This window comes from Cylas formicarius, unplaced genomic scaffold (assembly GCF_029955315.1).
Source record: "Cylas formicarius isolate icCylForm1 unplaced genomic scaffold, icCylForm1.1 PGA_scaffold_6__28_contigs__length_40554024, whole genome shotgun sequence".
Lineage (NCBI taxonomy): Eukaryota > Metazoa > Arthropoda > Insecta > Coleoptera > Brentidae > Cylas > Cylas formicarius.
In genome coordinates, this window is record NW_026844347.1 from 12125090 (window position 1) to 12142396 (window position 17307).

Genomic DNA, 17307 nt, shown 5'->3' on the forward strand with positions numbered 1-17307 from the left:
AATAAAGATATATCTTACAACCTATATATCTGTATTTCACTAACGGTATATTTTCGTAAGTAAATAATGCGTATCCGTTTAGAATGTGATCGATATGTCGGTGCCATAACCTTGTCGGGTCACCTTTGGATATAATTGATTGCCACTGCAACGATTTTTTTTACGTTTAATTTACAGTTAATCGCAGAACGAATCCGTTTTTGATTTCCCCCGTGTTATATTCAGCACAATAAATGTAGAAAAACAATAGGAATTAACCGCTGTCCTTGTTCTTACTTAAAGTTTCGTTTAAACCGGTTTAAACGCAAAGTGATTTTCGTAAAACACTTATAAGTAGGTTTACGCCGGGGTTTACATTGAGTTCAAAACAAAGTGTGAAACCATGACAAGATATCGAACTGTACCGCGGACGTTTGATCCATAAACCGACGAAAACGAACTAAAACCCGTTCTTTATTATCATATAAATTGAAAACCGTTTATGCGTGTTTTTTTCGGAATAACACCAACGAAGCAATATTGCTTTTTCCGTCGCGGTGTATACACACAATCTCTCAAGCTAGTTCCACCAAACTGTAAAGTCAATTAAGAATTCAATATTTTAAAGTCGGCTTTTAATTGGATAGAATCAAGGTCGGCGGTCGAAGCGAGACCCACACCACGCTCGTACCGATCTAACAATATAAAATGGCAATACAATGGGAAAAAAATGGCACACCTAAAATTATTTCAGGCCAAAGTCGGTTTAATTTTCTATTATAAATTATAACGTTCTGGCATGGAACACGGTACAAATTTATTTCGTATATAGCTTATCGGAAAGTTAATAATATCTATCGCTTATATAAACGGTTTCAATCAAGGCTGTGTGGTTAAACCCCATAAAACCTGAAAATAAACAAAATTTGTGTGCACATGTAAGAAATAGCAAATACCAGAAAAAAATTATTTTAATCGCAACTGTTGTGCCAGAAATCCTTTTGTCTATAAAACGGTAGTAAACTGATACATAAATGTTCGCAATTAATGTACAGGGCGTACGGTCATAACGTTTCTGTAATTAAGGGCACGCTTCTACAAAAAAAAATAGGATTTTTTTTCATATGCTCCACATTTTTTTAATCTAGTTAGGAATAATCACTACATAAAACTGCCAAGTTTCAAGGAATCTGAAATAACGTTTATTAAAGATATGAACAAAAAACCGATTACAATTTGCCTATTAGGGACATGCAGAAAATTGGTTTTTGCGAAAACGAAGCAATATACGAAAAAAAATTAAAGTTTGACGCCCTATATCATGAAAACTATGCATTTCGGGCTATCCTGTATAATCCATGATATAATGATATAACACCGCAATTACCATAGTTCAAGCAGCGCCAAAATGTTCTAAAATCAGTTTTGTTTCTAAATAATTTAGTCTAAAAAAACTATCCGATAAATAAGATTAACTCGATAGTACCTATAGAGCCAACACTATGCACATAATTTTAACAACCGAAGGAAAAAATAAGATATTAGCCGACTTTTAGTTGGCTTTTTGTATTTTGTTTTTGTAATAAAATAGTTTTTATTTCCTTGTTAATAATAATATTTCGATTTTTTTTTCTTATGTGGCAAAAACAAATAAATCAAACTTTTAAATTTTGCCAAAGCAAGGAAGCCAGGAGGATATTTTCCCTCAATTTCATAGATGCCCAGAAGGTTGTCTTAAAAAAATATTTAATTAATTTCAAAGTTGGATAAATTACAGTTGATTGTACAGAGCAGACTAGATGAAAAATAATTTCGGCTTTCATTGTATTTATCTATAAAGAAAATTACTTAATTAGAATTATAAAGATAAACACTTTAATATGGGAAAAATTAAAAATTATTAAAATAAATGCCACTCTAAATAACCTATTAAAGAAAAAAAAAGGACAGATTTTGAAAAAAATAAATAAAATTTGTGTGTTCATTTTATTTTTTAGTTTATTTACCAATTCAGTAATTAACCTAATTATTTTTATTTCAATTCTAGTATTTTTTAATAAGCGGTTTTAAAATAGCGTATTTTTTAAATATATCTTTAATTTTTAACAATTTTTAATTTATCAATCACTTTTCAAGATCAGTGAAATTAGTGGAAAGTTAAAAATATTTATTGCACGCGTCAGAATTTTTTGTCTTGAACTTTGGCATACATTGGTTACAATAATATCGATGCAAAAAAAAATCTTTTAATAACTTTTCCCATACCGGGAATACGACTATGAAGGATGAAGGATTGCAGTAGCCGCGAGAAAATTAAAAAAAAAACAAATAAAAATAACTGAGAAGAAAACTAGCTGAATATGAAAATCCGTATTTTTTTAAACACATTTTTTGCGTATATTTTTTTAATATTTTTGTATATTCAGAAACGAGTTTTTTCTAAAAACACAAAAATGCTGAAAATATGCTATAAAAAAATAAATTCCCTAACAATAAATGCCAATTTTGATTTGATGTTAATGAATTATAAAAAAACTTTAAAAAAATATAGACTATGATGTGGTTCGTTTAGCAAATTGTTGCGTATGATGATCCTACAAATTTTCATTTTTTTGTCACACGGTAAAATACGAAATGGCGGAAGATAGAGTGGTGTTAAAAAATCCGGGTCTCCTACTTTTTAACAATTTAAGCCTGGTCACTGACTTCCTGATTTGGCAAATCTTCTTGGAAAAGCCATTATGCGAAATTCGTAAATTGGAATAGAATTTGACGCCAAAGAAAAAAATTGTTTCATCTCGACAGGAATATAATTTCTTTAATTGGCAACTAAATGAGTTTAAATATAATTTATATACAGGACGTCCGGCATAATACACTAAATATACCGTAGGTGGAAATTTAATACAATGACCACGCTTACTGTATAAGATTAAAAATTTGTGAGTCTACGCGAGGGTTCAGCTACGTAGGCAGCTAATTAAATGGGTGCTTTCACCCTGAGTCAATAATAAAATCTGCGAGCCTCTTATCTGTATCTTCGCGTTTAATTAGGGATTACATTCAAATTCCTTAATCCGACGAGATTACAAATAAGGAGTCCCGGTAAACGTAGTCACATATAAAATTTACATTCGGATTTTTTTACCCAAATCGCGAAACGACCTTCGAACGCATAAATATTTATTTAATTTACCTATTTGTATAATGTCTAATCGGAAAATAAAAATCCACGCACGAAAAATATTTTACCAACGTTATCAGGTGTTTATATTTAACACTATTTAACGCTGCCGTATTGTTACGAGTAAAACCGCGTGATCAAAAGGGCAAAATTTCGCATCGAAAGTAACGCAGTACTAAAATTTGACTCAACTCAAAAGTTAATTTTTCAAAGAAACTTCCACAGGCAACTGTAATACTTTTTATAAAATTTCTGGATTCCTCCTGCGTCGGTTTTTGTTGAGTCGAACTAGCTAACGTTTCGCCAATTATCCTGTTGGCTTCTTCTGACTGAGACTGGCTCGCATTTTACTCTGTACCTGCTTTTATATGGTTTGAGGGGGGGCGGAGCTAAATGAGGGGCATAAACACTATCTCGGATGACTGATTCCCATATTGGTGACACGTAGAGACGCGAGTCGCGGTTAAGATTGTTAGGTTGCTTATAGATTTCTATAGACTCTCGGATTTTTAGTTGGTAAAAGAATTGATTACATGCAAGAATTTTAGTTTTATCAAATAAAATCGCTCGACATCTTCGATCCGTCAAAGACAAAATACCATTTCAGATGATAGAAGTTTACAGCATTCCATGCATATGTGGCAAAGAATACATGGGAGGGACCGGATGAAAAATATCAACTAGGCTCAAAGAACATGAAGGAGCTTTAAGACTAAGACAAATAAACTCATCAGCAGTTGCCAAACACAATCACGAAAACTAAAAATCCTGCATGTAATCAATTCTTCCACCGACGAAAAATCCGAGAGTCTATAGAAATCTATAAGCAATCTTAACCGCGACTCAGGTCGCCAAATGCGAGCCAGTTTCAGTCAAGCTCTGAAGAAGCCTACAGGATGATTGGAGAAACATTAACTAGTTCTACTCAACAAAAACCGACGCAGAAGGAATCCAGAAGTTTTATAAAAAGTAACTCAAAAGTTGATTTTCTCGCGATATTGTGCGAAACATTTTTATTGAAATTTTAGTTTTATACAAGGATAGGTTTTATACCCAGTGTTAGTGAGAAATTCTATTAACGGTATTAGGTGACTCAAGTCTGAACATCTTTTACCAGCATCTTGTTTTTTATTCACTACTTTATCTCAATTATTGAATGAAATGCGAACTTTAAGAAGTTTTGTAATATCAGACCATATATTATTCATTCTTTACATAAATAATTTGTACCATGTAAACCTTTGTTTCACGAACGGCCCAAGTTTTATTATACGAAGATGATTCTTCGGACGATCTTAAAATTGGAAAATTACTTCATTAATCTGATTCAAAGGATGAACAAAAAAAAACATTTTTATGCCATTAACGTGCAAATAAACTGTTTGCCGAATTTTAATAACAATGAATACACTATTAAAATGGAATAAACACTTACGAATAGTAAGACGACTGGTTTCCAATTTCAAATATTTTCTAAAAATTTTCAAACACCAAATGTCACGTTTACAATATGGAGATGGGGAGCAATATAAATATACATCTTAAACAATTCCACATTATGGAAAATACAGCTGTTTAGGGAGTATGTTTTCAAAAAGTAAGTTAGTTATTTTTTAAACAACAGTTTAAAATATCTTTAAAAACAAAAACGAATTGCAAAATATAAATTACTCTTAATATACGAGAAATACGGGTTCATTTTTATAATTTTCTAAAAAATAAATAGAAAGATCTAAGGCAGAAATAAATTCATAACGTTAATCACTAAGTGGTTTTAAAAAGCCTCCCTGAGCAAATAGGAAAAAAAGGGTAGAGAATGTCTATAATAAAAAATTTAAGATTTAAATGTAAGAATTGTTTGTTTTCAATGTCAAATTTAAAGTTATATTTGTTTTGTTTTAAAATTTTCGTAATATCTAGGTTAAACTTGGTATTTTAAATAAAGTAGGTAGAAATTTCTGGAAACATTTGTTAACACTAGTCCCTTTCTCCAATGTGTCGCTTATGAAATTAGCGGGATAACTCAAGGGTGTTAGGAAGAATTTTTATCTGTTTATTTTTGTAGATGCGTTTTGATCGTGATGTATTATTTTTAATTTACAATTATTTTTGTCTACTGAATAAACATATATTATTTAAATATTATTATAAACTGCAACAATAAAAAAATCTTTAAATTTGTTTTTGTTTCATCTTATAACCTTTCCTGGATTATTGGCGTATTAGTAATTTAATATTTTTGTTTATTTATAGTTGGTCCCGAATTAAAAATTCCCTCTCTGAATTGAGGTACGAATCGTTGTAGGGCAAGTCTATTAATTCTGAAGAAAAGTTCTAACGGTTTCAGAATTGCCTCACGTGCCCAATTCGGTTTAGTCCAAATTCTCCAATTTTAGATTCATTTTTTCATTTTAGTTTCATTGTGTTGTAATAAACCAAAATTGGAATTTTGGTGGATATTATTCCACTATGAATAAAGGAAATTCAAAAATTCATTATTTTGAAGCACAAATGTTCCAAATTTACGTTCATATTTTTTGTATAATTTTAGGAAGGCTTCGATCAAGGCTGTACGACACTCACTGTTAAAAGTAATTCATCTAATGGGTATTTGACAAATGGAAATTCACTCGGATCTTAATTAACAACAACAGTTTCAATTCTGAAAGTGTCTTTTGGTTATTAACTTACTTTGTTCCATATTTACCGCAACAAGAGACAGATGCAGAATGACTGACACGAAGCGTTTTGGTTCTTTCATATTCCGAATTACTTTGGAACAGATCTGGAATTATTTTCTAAACACACCTATTGAGGCCTTGGGCAGGCCTCCACGCAGTCCAGACCTTAACCCAACAGAACATTTATGGGATCAATGGTAGGTAGATAGGATATCACGCCTAGAATCTGATGTACCAGCTCTGTGAAATCCGTGAAATTTTTGTAAAATCTTAGTTATTTATAAAATTTTGTTAGAGTTTTGAGCAGTTTCTATCAGTTAAAGTCTCTATAACTATAAGCAAATTAAAATTTGTGATTAAATAACTATATTTACGTTATTTGTAGAAGTGTGACGTGTGCACTTTAACCAATTTTAAGAAGTAACAGTTCGTATCTACAAGAGTCCTACCTAAGCATAGATTTTATAAAATTAGATGAACTATATGAGAGTGATGTTTTCATTCGATTTTTTTTGGGCATTGTTATTATTTCGGTATTATTCGTTCATCTGTTGAATTCTTGAATTCTTGAATATCTTCTCTACTCTGTTTTTCTATTTGGCTTCAGTAGTTTTTTTTTATATACAGAAAATTAAGAATTGTCGAAAAAATCTAAATATATTACACATGCCCTTTTCTGTGAAGAAAATTACTTTAGGAAATAATTTTTTTAAAAAGAACTTCGAAAATATTTTGAAATTTATAAAATTTATATTTATTAATTTAACATTAAAGGTTTTAAGTGTATTTTTTATGTATTAGGTTAACTAAATAGTTTTATAATAACGATAATAATACAAAAATTTTCGGAGTAATCTAAAAATTATTGTTTAAATTCGATGAAATATACATTGGTATACGGGATATTGTTATTTATTTGTTTAATGTTTATGATTTTGTTTCGATTTTGTTTTTGTAATAAACTGTAATATTTATGTCAGACATTAAATTCAACAAAAAACAATCACAAAATGCGGAGAAAGGATGGAGCTATGCATTGATTTAGCCACAAAACATTGAAAAAAAAACGGCTTTTCTTTAAACACCCTGTATGCCAGAAACTTTTTTTTTTGTAACATCGTTTCGGAATATTTAAGCTGCAAAAATATGAACCCAAATCAACTTAGCAGTTGGCAAGAAACTGAAATTCATCAAATTCGATGCGAAGTGTGCAAAGGGTATTCAAAAAAGACCATATTTAAGGGGGTGAGATTCTTCAGATCATTTTAAGAAAAAAGTTCTCATAAATGTAGGTCCAAGATACAGGGTGTTATTTCTTTTTTTTTTAAATGCAATATGGCTTTTGCTTTTTATCTCGAAAACGTAGCAGGATATGAGAAAATTTCAAGAGGCGAAAAAGTAGTGGTGTTAATTGCTCTATCTCAGGGAACAATCGGAATTAAATTATAGCCAGTGGCGTACGGTTTAATCCCCTAACGCCAATGCTTAATTTTTATTTAGCTAGTGCCGAATCACCAGTAACAGCGCTGCCAAATTTCAAACAAATCCGTGACAAGATATTTGAATTATTTATTAAACTTCCGGACCTGCATTTATGGGAACTTTTTTCACCCCCTTAAATATTGGCGGGTCTTTTTTAAACACCCCTTATAGTGCGAACTGAAACGCCACGTCACAAAACCGTGCCCGTACCTACTTAAACATTCGATTTCGTCGTTTCGGCTACACACTCTAATTAATATGAATGGAATAATATTTTTGCCGCATCGGGGATTAGACGCCTGCGCCATACGAAAAGGCAACGATTAGGATTATAACGGCTTAATCGAGTTATAGTTGCAACCCCGCAAAAATTTTATGCGGACCGACGATAATTTCCGAATTAATGGCGAATACGCCGGGCGTTCCGGATATTTTTGGCCGAAAAACTCGGAATAATCAAAAATGCACTTACGAGAAACCGCGTCCGAAATCGGGCGGCGAGAAAAATTGCGATTTTCTGCGGCATCGACCGGTTCTACGAAACTAGGTTGGGGCGAGACGGAATTATCGGGAAACGAACGAATTTTCGCGGCGAAAAGAAAAGAAAAATATTTCGGCGCCGTTATAGAAAAATGCGACTGCGACGCATACAAAAAGTGCATCTTAAAAATCATTAAATGCGCCGAAAGGGACCCGTTTTCGGAACGTTAACTGGATCGCGATATTTTCGGGACGATTTACGGCCCGACTAATTTTTAGAAAAGCACAAGCATTTCGGCGAAAATTCCGGCAGTCAACAGGTTATATCGGCGACTTGGATTCGTCCCATTTTCCGTGGAGAGTTCGCGCCGTGCCGCTATCGATCGGTGGAAAGTTAAGAAGAAAAAAAATTACTCACCGACAATATGAACCATATTTTTTGTCCATCGTTGGAGCTCTCTTCTAATATTCCTCCGCTGTTGTACACATCTCGCATAAGAACACTCCGCCATTTTTTCCCAACGGCAAGTTCGTTACACTGATTCGAATAAAAAATTTCCTATTACCCATTGCTCCGAAATAATCATTACACCAAACTTTTAGCGGATAAATATTGCCTCGGCACTCCCCATGTAATAAGTTCGAACACAACTCCTTTTGTTTCACTGAGAACGTTTAAAAGTCCCAACTGTTTGTACGCAAAGCACTCGAAAAAACAAAAAAAAGTTTAAAAACGCACGCGGCAGGACGAAACACGGCGGCGAACGATGGGGCCGAAGGATGTCTTCTTCATCTCAAGGGTAAGACGGGTCTAAGTTTTTTCGCCATATTTCCGATTAATCTGAAACAAAACGAAATTAGTCAGCGGACGCGAAACGTACGACCGATTGGCGACGAATATAAGCGAAAACCGGCTTACTTTGTTCAGGTTTGCGTTACATGTTTAATGAAGGTTGGCGCGGTTTCTCGATTGTTTGAAATTTTGCAGTAATGTGTTGTATGAATGGTGGTCTGTATCACTACTGTAGTAACGTCATATTGTGACGCAACAAGTGCGACGCCACTCGGCACTTGCATGCACTTGCATTTTCCCTTCCCTCGCCTAGTCGAGCGCCGTGCATCCCTATTATCAGTGTTCCTCGTCTCTCTCTCGTCGCTCGCGTACGTCCGTCTATCTTTTAAATTACTACGAGCTTAGATCGCTCTCTCTCTCCGAAGGTGTCGGGATCTCTCTTTAAAACCTGTTTTTATTCTTTTCTAACGTATTAATTTGGCGAACTAAAATATTGACTGTCTTCGTCGGAAAGTAGTCCTTGTCTGATGACCTGCGTTGTCTTTTTCTTTCTTGTATTCGGGACTATTTTGTTCCTTTTATAGCGGACGAAATATTTCGTCTTTGTCGTGTAGTGCTGAATTTTCCTAGTTTAAACTTGAATTGGTCTCTTTTTAAATGGTCAGTCTCTCTCTAATCCTATGCGGCCTTTGCCGCGTTTACCGGGGCCGGTGCAAAAGTATTCGCGACTTTTGAGCGCTAGTTGGACGCGTCGCGTCGTCCCGGCGTCGCGTATTATTGCCCTCGCGGTTTAATTGTTTAAAAATATTCGTGTTCGTCGACTATTAAGCGTTTAATAAACGTTTGATCTCTAATTGTTTCGGTATACCGTTTTTAATGTTTGATAAACACTTAAACACTGTTCGATAATATTTAATTTTGTACGTATTTTTCGCAACATATTATAAACATTTAAAATCGATTTGTTATAAGATTGTTTGCGTAAATTACAGACTCAAATGTGGTTGCTGTACCTGGACTACTTTAGCAAATTCCCCTCTATATCGGATGTTTTGCCATAATTACTTTTGTATGTGAATAAATTTTTTTAGTATCTTATTTCACAAGTTCTCCTGATTATTACTATTTTTCCGGTAAAATATCTTATTTTAATGGTGACAAAAAACTTTTACTACAGTTTTTTAATTATATTTTTCAAAATTAATCAATAATCAATAATAGATGCATTTTTCAGATTTTGTTCGGATTTTCTCCATTCTTCGAAAGGTGATCTAGCGTGCGGGAAGCGTCACTTGACCACGTCAGCTTTGTTTCCGATGAATCCGAGCCACTTCGGACATTTCCGGGATTTTACCGCACGGATTTGGGAGCAATCGGATGTTTTCGGAGATATTTCCCACGCTTTGAATTTTGACATTTGTCAATTCTATTTTGCGAAAATGTACCCAAAAAGTAACGGTCGTAGAAAAAGTATAGTATGCAAATAAACTCGTGTGTCAAATGCCGTTTACCGCACTTGTTGCATAATATGCTACTGTCCAACACTTCTGAAAAAATACATTTGTAATTTGTTATACAAATTATTTTCTTTTTTTTTCATCGTATAGCTATTTAATTTATTTTTGTTAGTTAAGTTAATTACAGATTGTGTATTATATGTACATATCTTTTCATAGTTGTTTTGTAATATATCTACTTCAAATATTTTTGTTACTACCAATAGAAGACGAGTTTGTTCGGATTTTCTCCCTTCTTCGAAGGTTGAAATATTATCGGTTTTTTAATCGGGAGGAAATGCTTTTTCATCTAACGCTTTTGAACAAATTCCTTTATAAATGGCTATTATTATTTTAAATGTGAAAAACCTTTTCAATATATTTTGATATTTCTATAGATATTTCTATTGAAAATAGAGCATTTTTTAATTAATTTATTATGTCTAATTTGTCTTAATTTTAACTAATTTAACTAATGTTCATCATTTAAATCTACGGAAAAAGCGTTAACCATACCAAAAAAATATTAATAATAATAAATATTATAATATATATCAACATTGTTATTTGACTGTGATTTGATTTAACTGACCTACTTTTTACATTTTATAAGTATCTAGGAAAGCCAATGAATGATTTATTTTTACATTTCGCTTAAGTAGTGAAACAAGAAAACAAAATCTTTTTTTTTATCTTCTCCCTTTCTATGTAGCTGGGTCTTCAAGTCTCTATTATACAAATCATTTTCCTTTCCTTTATCAAGTAGTTATTTTTTTTTTTTAGTTAAGTTAAATATATTTTTGTTTTAATTTCCGTACTATGTATTATGTGCTATGTATATTTTTATTGTTGTTTTGTAATTTTATTACGGGTCATTTAAAAATGCCTCTACTTCAAATATTTTTTGTTACTGTCAATAGAAGACGCATTTTTGAGAGTTTGATCAGATTTTCTTGCTTCTTTGGAGGGTGAAATGTTATAGTGTTTTTAATCGGGAGGAAATCCTTTTTATACTGACAAAATAAATGATGAACTACAACGAACTGAGCCATGCTCAATTATTTATTTTAAATTTTGTGATTGTATGATACATAATAAACGTTATTATGATTATTGTTATTTAAAGATAATGAAAATTCCAAGTTGGCTTAAAAATACGGCTTGCACCTTGTGCTGGTTCAAATATATTTTGATGTATGATTGATTGATTGATTTGATGATGACGTAGAAATGTACCAACTTTTTCAAAAAGTGCATTTGTTAATTAATTTATTATTTTTAATTTTAAATGGACTTCTCCATGTAAAATTAATATTTTAATTCATTAAATGTCCCTCAGCTGAATTGAAATACGGTCAGTGGAATGATTTACGCATCTATGTTAATCTGAACTAAGTGTTCATCATCTAAATCTACGGAAAAGTGCATTAATAATAATAATTAATAATAATAATTATTTTAACATTTGTAAATATATATTATTGAACTATAATTTTATTTAACTGAGTACTCCTTACATTTAAAAAGAATCTAAAGGAATCTCTCTATAATAAAATCAATATTTTTCTCTTCTCCCCTTTCTTGTAGCAATTAACTTTGTTGGGTTTTCTCTATTATACAAATCATTTTCTTTTTGTGTAGCTATTCTAGTAATTGAAGCAAACTTCTCTATTTTTATTTTGTTCAATTGGTTTTGTTAGTTAAGTTAATTGCTTCTGCGGAACATATTAAGAATGTAATAAAATAGGTGTTAATTTATCCTTACTTCGGAACTTGAATCATGCTCAATCATTTATTTTGAATTTTGTGTTTGTACGATAGATAATAAACGTTATTATATTTATTATTATTATTTCACCTAGGGGCGATTCAAATATATTTTGATGTTTCTGTAGAAATGCCCTTTTGTAAATAGTGCATTTATTTATTAATTGATTACGTTTAATTTAATTTAATTTTAAATGGACTTTTTCTTGCACAATTAATCTTTAAATTCACTAAATGTCCCTTAGATGAAACGAAAAACGACCAGTGGAATTACTCTCGTATCTAGGTTAATCTGAATTAATTGCTCGTCATCGAAATCTAAGGAACAATACCAAAAAATATTAATAATATAAAATATAATAATATTTGGTATCAAAATATTAAACAATGATTTTGTTGAATTTTTGTGTAACTCCCCTTTCAATTTTTTGGGTTTTCAACTCTCTATTATACAAATTATTTTCTTTTTGTGTAGCTATTTAAGTTATCGAATCAAACTTATTTACGTTTATTTTGATAAAAATGAAATTAAAATTTCACATTAGGTTTAGGTTTAAATATATCTTGATGTTTCTGTAAAAAGATACCGACTTTTGAAAATAGTACATTTATTAATTAGTTTATTATGTTTAATTTAATTTTAATTTATCCTAAACGAATAAATAAATAACGATTAAAAATATACTAGTAGAGTTCGTTTCCTATAATCGAAACCAACGGCGTTGATAAATTAAAATATATAAATATTCTATTCAATCATTATGGTTGTTTTTGTTTGTTTTTACTGTGTTGTTTATTAGCATATTTTCGTAATTTTTATTTCTTCATGTTAACCTGGTAAGTAAATTTTTCAAAATGTCTTGTAAATGGGTATTGTCTCTGTTAGGTAATTAAACTGTTATTGTTATTATTATTTGTTACTACTATTGATTTCTACAAATGGAAAAAAATAGCATTAATTAATTTCAACAAGATATTATATGAATTAAGTAATTGCAATTCTTCTAAAATCAGAATGTCTTTAAAAGTTTAAAAGACTATTTTAGGGACGATTAATAACCAAATTTGGTGCTGCTACGATTGTTGCTATCTAGGGATTGTCTTAATTCTTTGTCGATATCTGAAAATGTAAATTTGCCTGTTTAGCATTAAGCAACATATTTATCGCTACAATTTGGCAAATATTGTTGTACTAAATACCTATCTACAGAGGTTTCCAAATAAAAAGAAAACATTTAAAGTTTATACCGGGTGACACAATAAAGGGGGAACACTTAATAACTTTTAAATGGCTTGAGATAGTGATTTGAAATTTTGAAGGGTTAATATAAGCTGAATGTCGAGTTTTGTGACAATATGTAGTCCATGAACCGCGGGTTTGAAGCAGAAAAGAGTAACTTTCTAATTTGTTGTAAATGAAATTTTTCTTTAGTTGTCTAATGGCAAACAGCATTTAATGTAATGAACTATTAATTTTTTAGGATAACCTAGTGGGAACAAAAACTTTTTAAAACCGGTACTTTGTTTGCTACATTTTGGCAGCAAAATTTTCAAAATTCGTTAAAAATTAAGCTCACAGGAAGGAAAAAACCAGATAAGTAAATACATGTTTATAAAAACAAAATATTACTTAGATGGCTTTGTTTCTATTTATCATCAAGTCGGCATATTTGAAAATTCTAACAGATTGTATATTTTAATCTGATTATCGATTTTGTCGTGTTATCGCTTTGGATTAACATGGAAAACAATAATCAATTTACAAATGGAGAAAAAGTTGATATGTTTTTGATATACGGGAAATGTAGAAAAAACCCTCGACAGGCCCGTACATTGTATGCTTGACAATTAATAATAAATAGGTGTCAAAATATTTCAAAAAAGTACGGGTTTTAAAAAGTTTTTGTTCCCACTAGAGGGCTATTTGGAAAAACTAGGTTATCCTAAAAAATTAATAGTTCATTAAATTATGCTATTTGTCATTAGACCAGTAAGGAAAAGTTTCAATTATTCAAATAGTATTTATGATGGTCACAGCCTGCTAGACACAATCTTCAAAAATTAAATAAAAATTTGAAAAAAAAACAAAAAAATAATAATCTCCTGAATGCAAAAATGCAAAAAAAAGTTTTAAACTGTTGTTATCATCAAAGGGGTGTTTTAGTTCTTTGTTGACATCTAGGCATCTTTAAATTGTTAATTAAAATAGAAATTACCCAGATTAACGTTAGCCAGTGAATGTTCTATCGAATATCTAATAGAGAAGTTTCCAAATAAAAAACACAATTTAACCTTTGTATGTGAATAATCCAGTAGCTCGAGCGTTTTAAATATTTACCAAAAACTCTTCCAATAACAACGCATTAATTTTTAACGAAATTATTGAACTCTCAATATTTAATCAAAGCCGGTCTGGATGGAAAAGGACGCAATAGGAAATTTCCGCCGCATTTTTACCGAAAAGGCCCGACCCACCCCTCCACCTCGAGCGTGTTCCGAGGATAATTTTCGCGTCTAAAAATGCAGGAACTGCACCGCTATAGATGCATTAGGGAAGCTCGTGGGCTGGGAGGGGAGGGAGGGTGCGAAAGGGTCTGCGGAAAGGGATCAAAAAATGCGATCAATAGTTCCTCTCTCCTGCTTCTTAAACCCTCCACAATCGTACTGAAGCGCTGTCAAAAATTGCTCTCCCATCCTAATTTCGAAAGAACGCGGATACGCCGATATTCGAAGCACTTTTCATATTTTTACTTTTTTATTAGTTTCGATTTATTTATTTGAATATAAACGGTTTTCGCTATAACCTAGATGTATAAAATCCAAGATATAACACAGACGAATTCGAAAATAAAAAACTTTAATAGTAACTTTCGACTACAATTTCCTGTCTCTGTGGAAAGTTTATTCTTGTTTTTTGTTATTTCATACAATTTAGATTTTTAAAAGATATTTTTAGTCAATAGTGTTTGTTTTTTCTGACCGACAAGAGAACAAAATGAATGAATTGACAACCATTTAGCATGGATGCTATTTATAGCTAAAATTGCACCTTATTTTTTAGAATAATATTTAATTTGTTCATTTTAACGTGGAAGCTCGCTACATAACGTCCCCCACGTTCAAAATTCTTTCCAGCGTTTTCTCTTATGTGATTTACCCATATTGTGGTCAGTGATTTCTCAGATGTTATAATCAAAAGCTATATTTATTTGCCTTCCATACCTAATCTGTCCGCTAAATGTTTTCCTTAAAATATTTATCGAAAAAAATGGTACATTCTTGTTAGAACTATTTGAGCCATATCCGATTTCTTTAGCTTTGAATGGAATCTTTTATTGACATTTTCGTAATGATCAAAAAAACGAAAATGAAAAAATATATTTGTTATCCAAAAAAAATCTCAGCTTTCAAAATACATGATTTATAAATTATTTATCTTTTTGAAAGGTTCCCTAAATATTTAACATTAAAGCTTAAACTTTTGCGCCTATTCAGACATACAAAAAATAACATATATACATAGACTACAAATGTGCCTTCAAAAAAATTTATTTTTAAAAGTATTTTTTTATTAAAAATACTGGTGTTTGTTTATTTAAAGACGTTTGTTTTATACCATAGACATTGAAGTGTTTAACAATAAATGAAACCAACCTTTTCCAAAATACTAGGAACTGATATGACTAAAATTGCACCTTATTTTTTTAAATAATATTTGATTTGTTCACTTTAACGTGGAAGCTCTCTACTTAGCGCCCTCCATTTGAAAATGTTCAAAACTCTTTCCAGCGTTTTTCTCTTAACTGTTTTACATATCTTGTGGTCAGTATTTTCTCAGATATGAAGCCAAAATTAACTACATATAATTCAAATTAAAATTCGCCTTAAATTATTCCGTTGAAAATTTTAATTTTTCTTTGAGATGCTACTTTCGAGAAGTAGAACGGGAAAAATGTGTAGGTACATTCTTATTGAAACTATTTGGGCCATATCGCATATGTGCCGTTTTATTAACATCTTCGTAGTGATCAAAAATCAAAATATATTTTTACTATGCAAAAAGATATTCTTTCAAAATATGTACATGGTTTATTTATTATTTATTTTCTTTAAATAGCTCTCTGAATATTAAAGCTTCAAAATTTTCGACAAGAATTCAGTAAATTTTAAGGCAAATCTGTGTATGTCTAGATTTATAAAAAATAACCATAACATATTTAAACAGTTCCATTGTAGATAGACTACAAATGTGCCTTCAAAAAACTTTTTTTTCTGTTAAAAAAACTGAGGTTTGTTTAATCAAGGGATATTTGATCACAAAAAAAAAGAATTAATTTAGTTTCGAAAAGAAAAATTAAGTCAATTTAGTATCTGTATAATATAAAAGAGAACTTGTATAGCGATGACCAATTAACTATTAGCTTTAGAAAAATCAAAATTACATAAACCGCATATAACACTTTTCAACAGACGTTGCACTCCATATATTTAAATTTATATCTATAACTCATTTTTACACATTTATTGGAGATTCTGTGTTTCCCCAGCTAATACGAGTTGCTGTTTAACACAACAGTGTAAAGAAGGTTGCGTTTGGGCAAAACCACAAAATCACCAACCGGTGTTTGATCTCCGAATATCTCAACTGCCCTAGGTTGAAGTTTCAATGCATAGTTATTGAATGATAAATATAAATAATTAAAAAAGGGGAATTTTTATGAATTAACGAAATGAATACGTAGTCTAAATGTTTGTGTTTCTCTAATAGTGAGTTTTCACAAGAATGAGTATCCCCAGATTTCAGATTCAAGTTGGAATAGTTAGCCTTATACCTGGATCTTACTGATGTTCAAAAGATATATTGTGATTCCCTCCATAGCTATATTTAGGCGTGTCTGTTTGATTAGGGTTCACAGCTGCGATTGTGACTCTACACTCTCGTAATAGAATAACACATGTGTAGCCTTTTTCTTATCTTCCCGGTAGAATTTGCATTTAGAATTTCTTGCACTGTAATTAGATTTAGGCCGGTCAGCATAGAAAGAGCTACAATTATTCTAACGCTTTTCTTTTCCAATACTTAAAAAGCCGCTGTGAATGTGACCAACGGGTTGGGTTTCGATTGTCCCGTTTCTTTACCTGTTTTGTGTCCACCATTGCCGGAATTCGTTTTCCTTTTTGGATGGCCGAATTTGAAATGATTTTAGTCACCCCACAAAAGGGGTTTGCGCTTTGACAGGCTATTTTTATAATTGATATTTTGATATTTGATAAAAATCGATTTAATAAGTAAATGAGATGAAAACTTTTATTATTCAATTGCTGTTTTTGAAACCCTGTACCTATATTAAATATTTGTTGAGTAAAGATAAGTTTAAAGAAGTTTCTTTTATCTCTTCTTTTTCATCCAAACATTCAATATTATGTTGACGTTGACGTCACTGG

General features: G+C 31.2%; 1 protein-coding gene across 4 annotated transcripts in view; it reads right to left on the reverse strand.

Moving 5' to 3' along the window:
* LOC132704013 (mushroom body large-type Kenyon cell-specific protein 1) overlaps positions 1-17307 on the reverse strand; it is a 225109-nt gene that overhangs the window by 189475 nt on the left and 18327 nt on the right. For 3 of the 4 annotated variants that reach the window (XM_060673616.1, XM_060673617.1, XM_060673614.1), the window contains exons 1-2: positions 8726-8855; positions 8225-8647 (exon numbers count right to left, since the gene is read on the reverse strand). In XM_060673616.1, coding sequence (XP_060529599.1) covers positions 8225-8318 — 94 coding nt within the window. In that variant the 5' untranslated portion in view covers positions 8319-8647; positions 8726-8855. Of the gene's footprint in view, positions 1-8224; positions 8648-8725; positions 8856-17307 lie in introns of those variants that run through there. The other variant, XM_060673615.1, reaches the window with a different exon arrangement.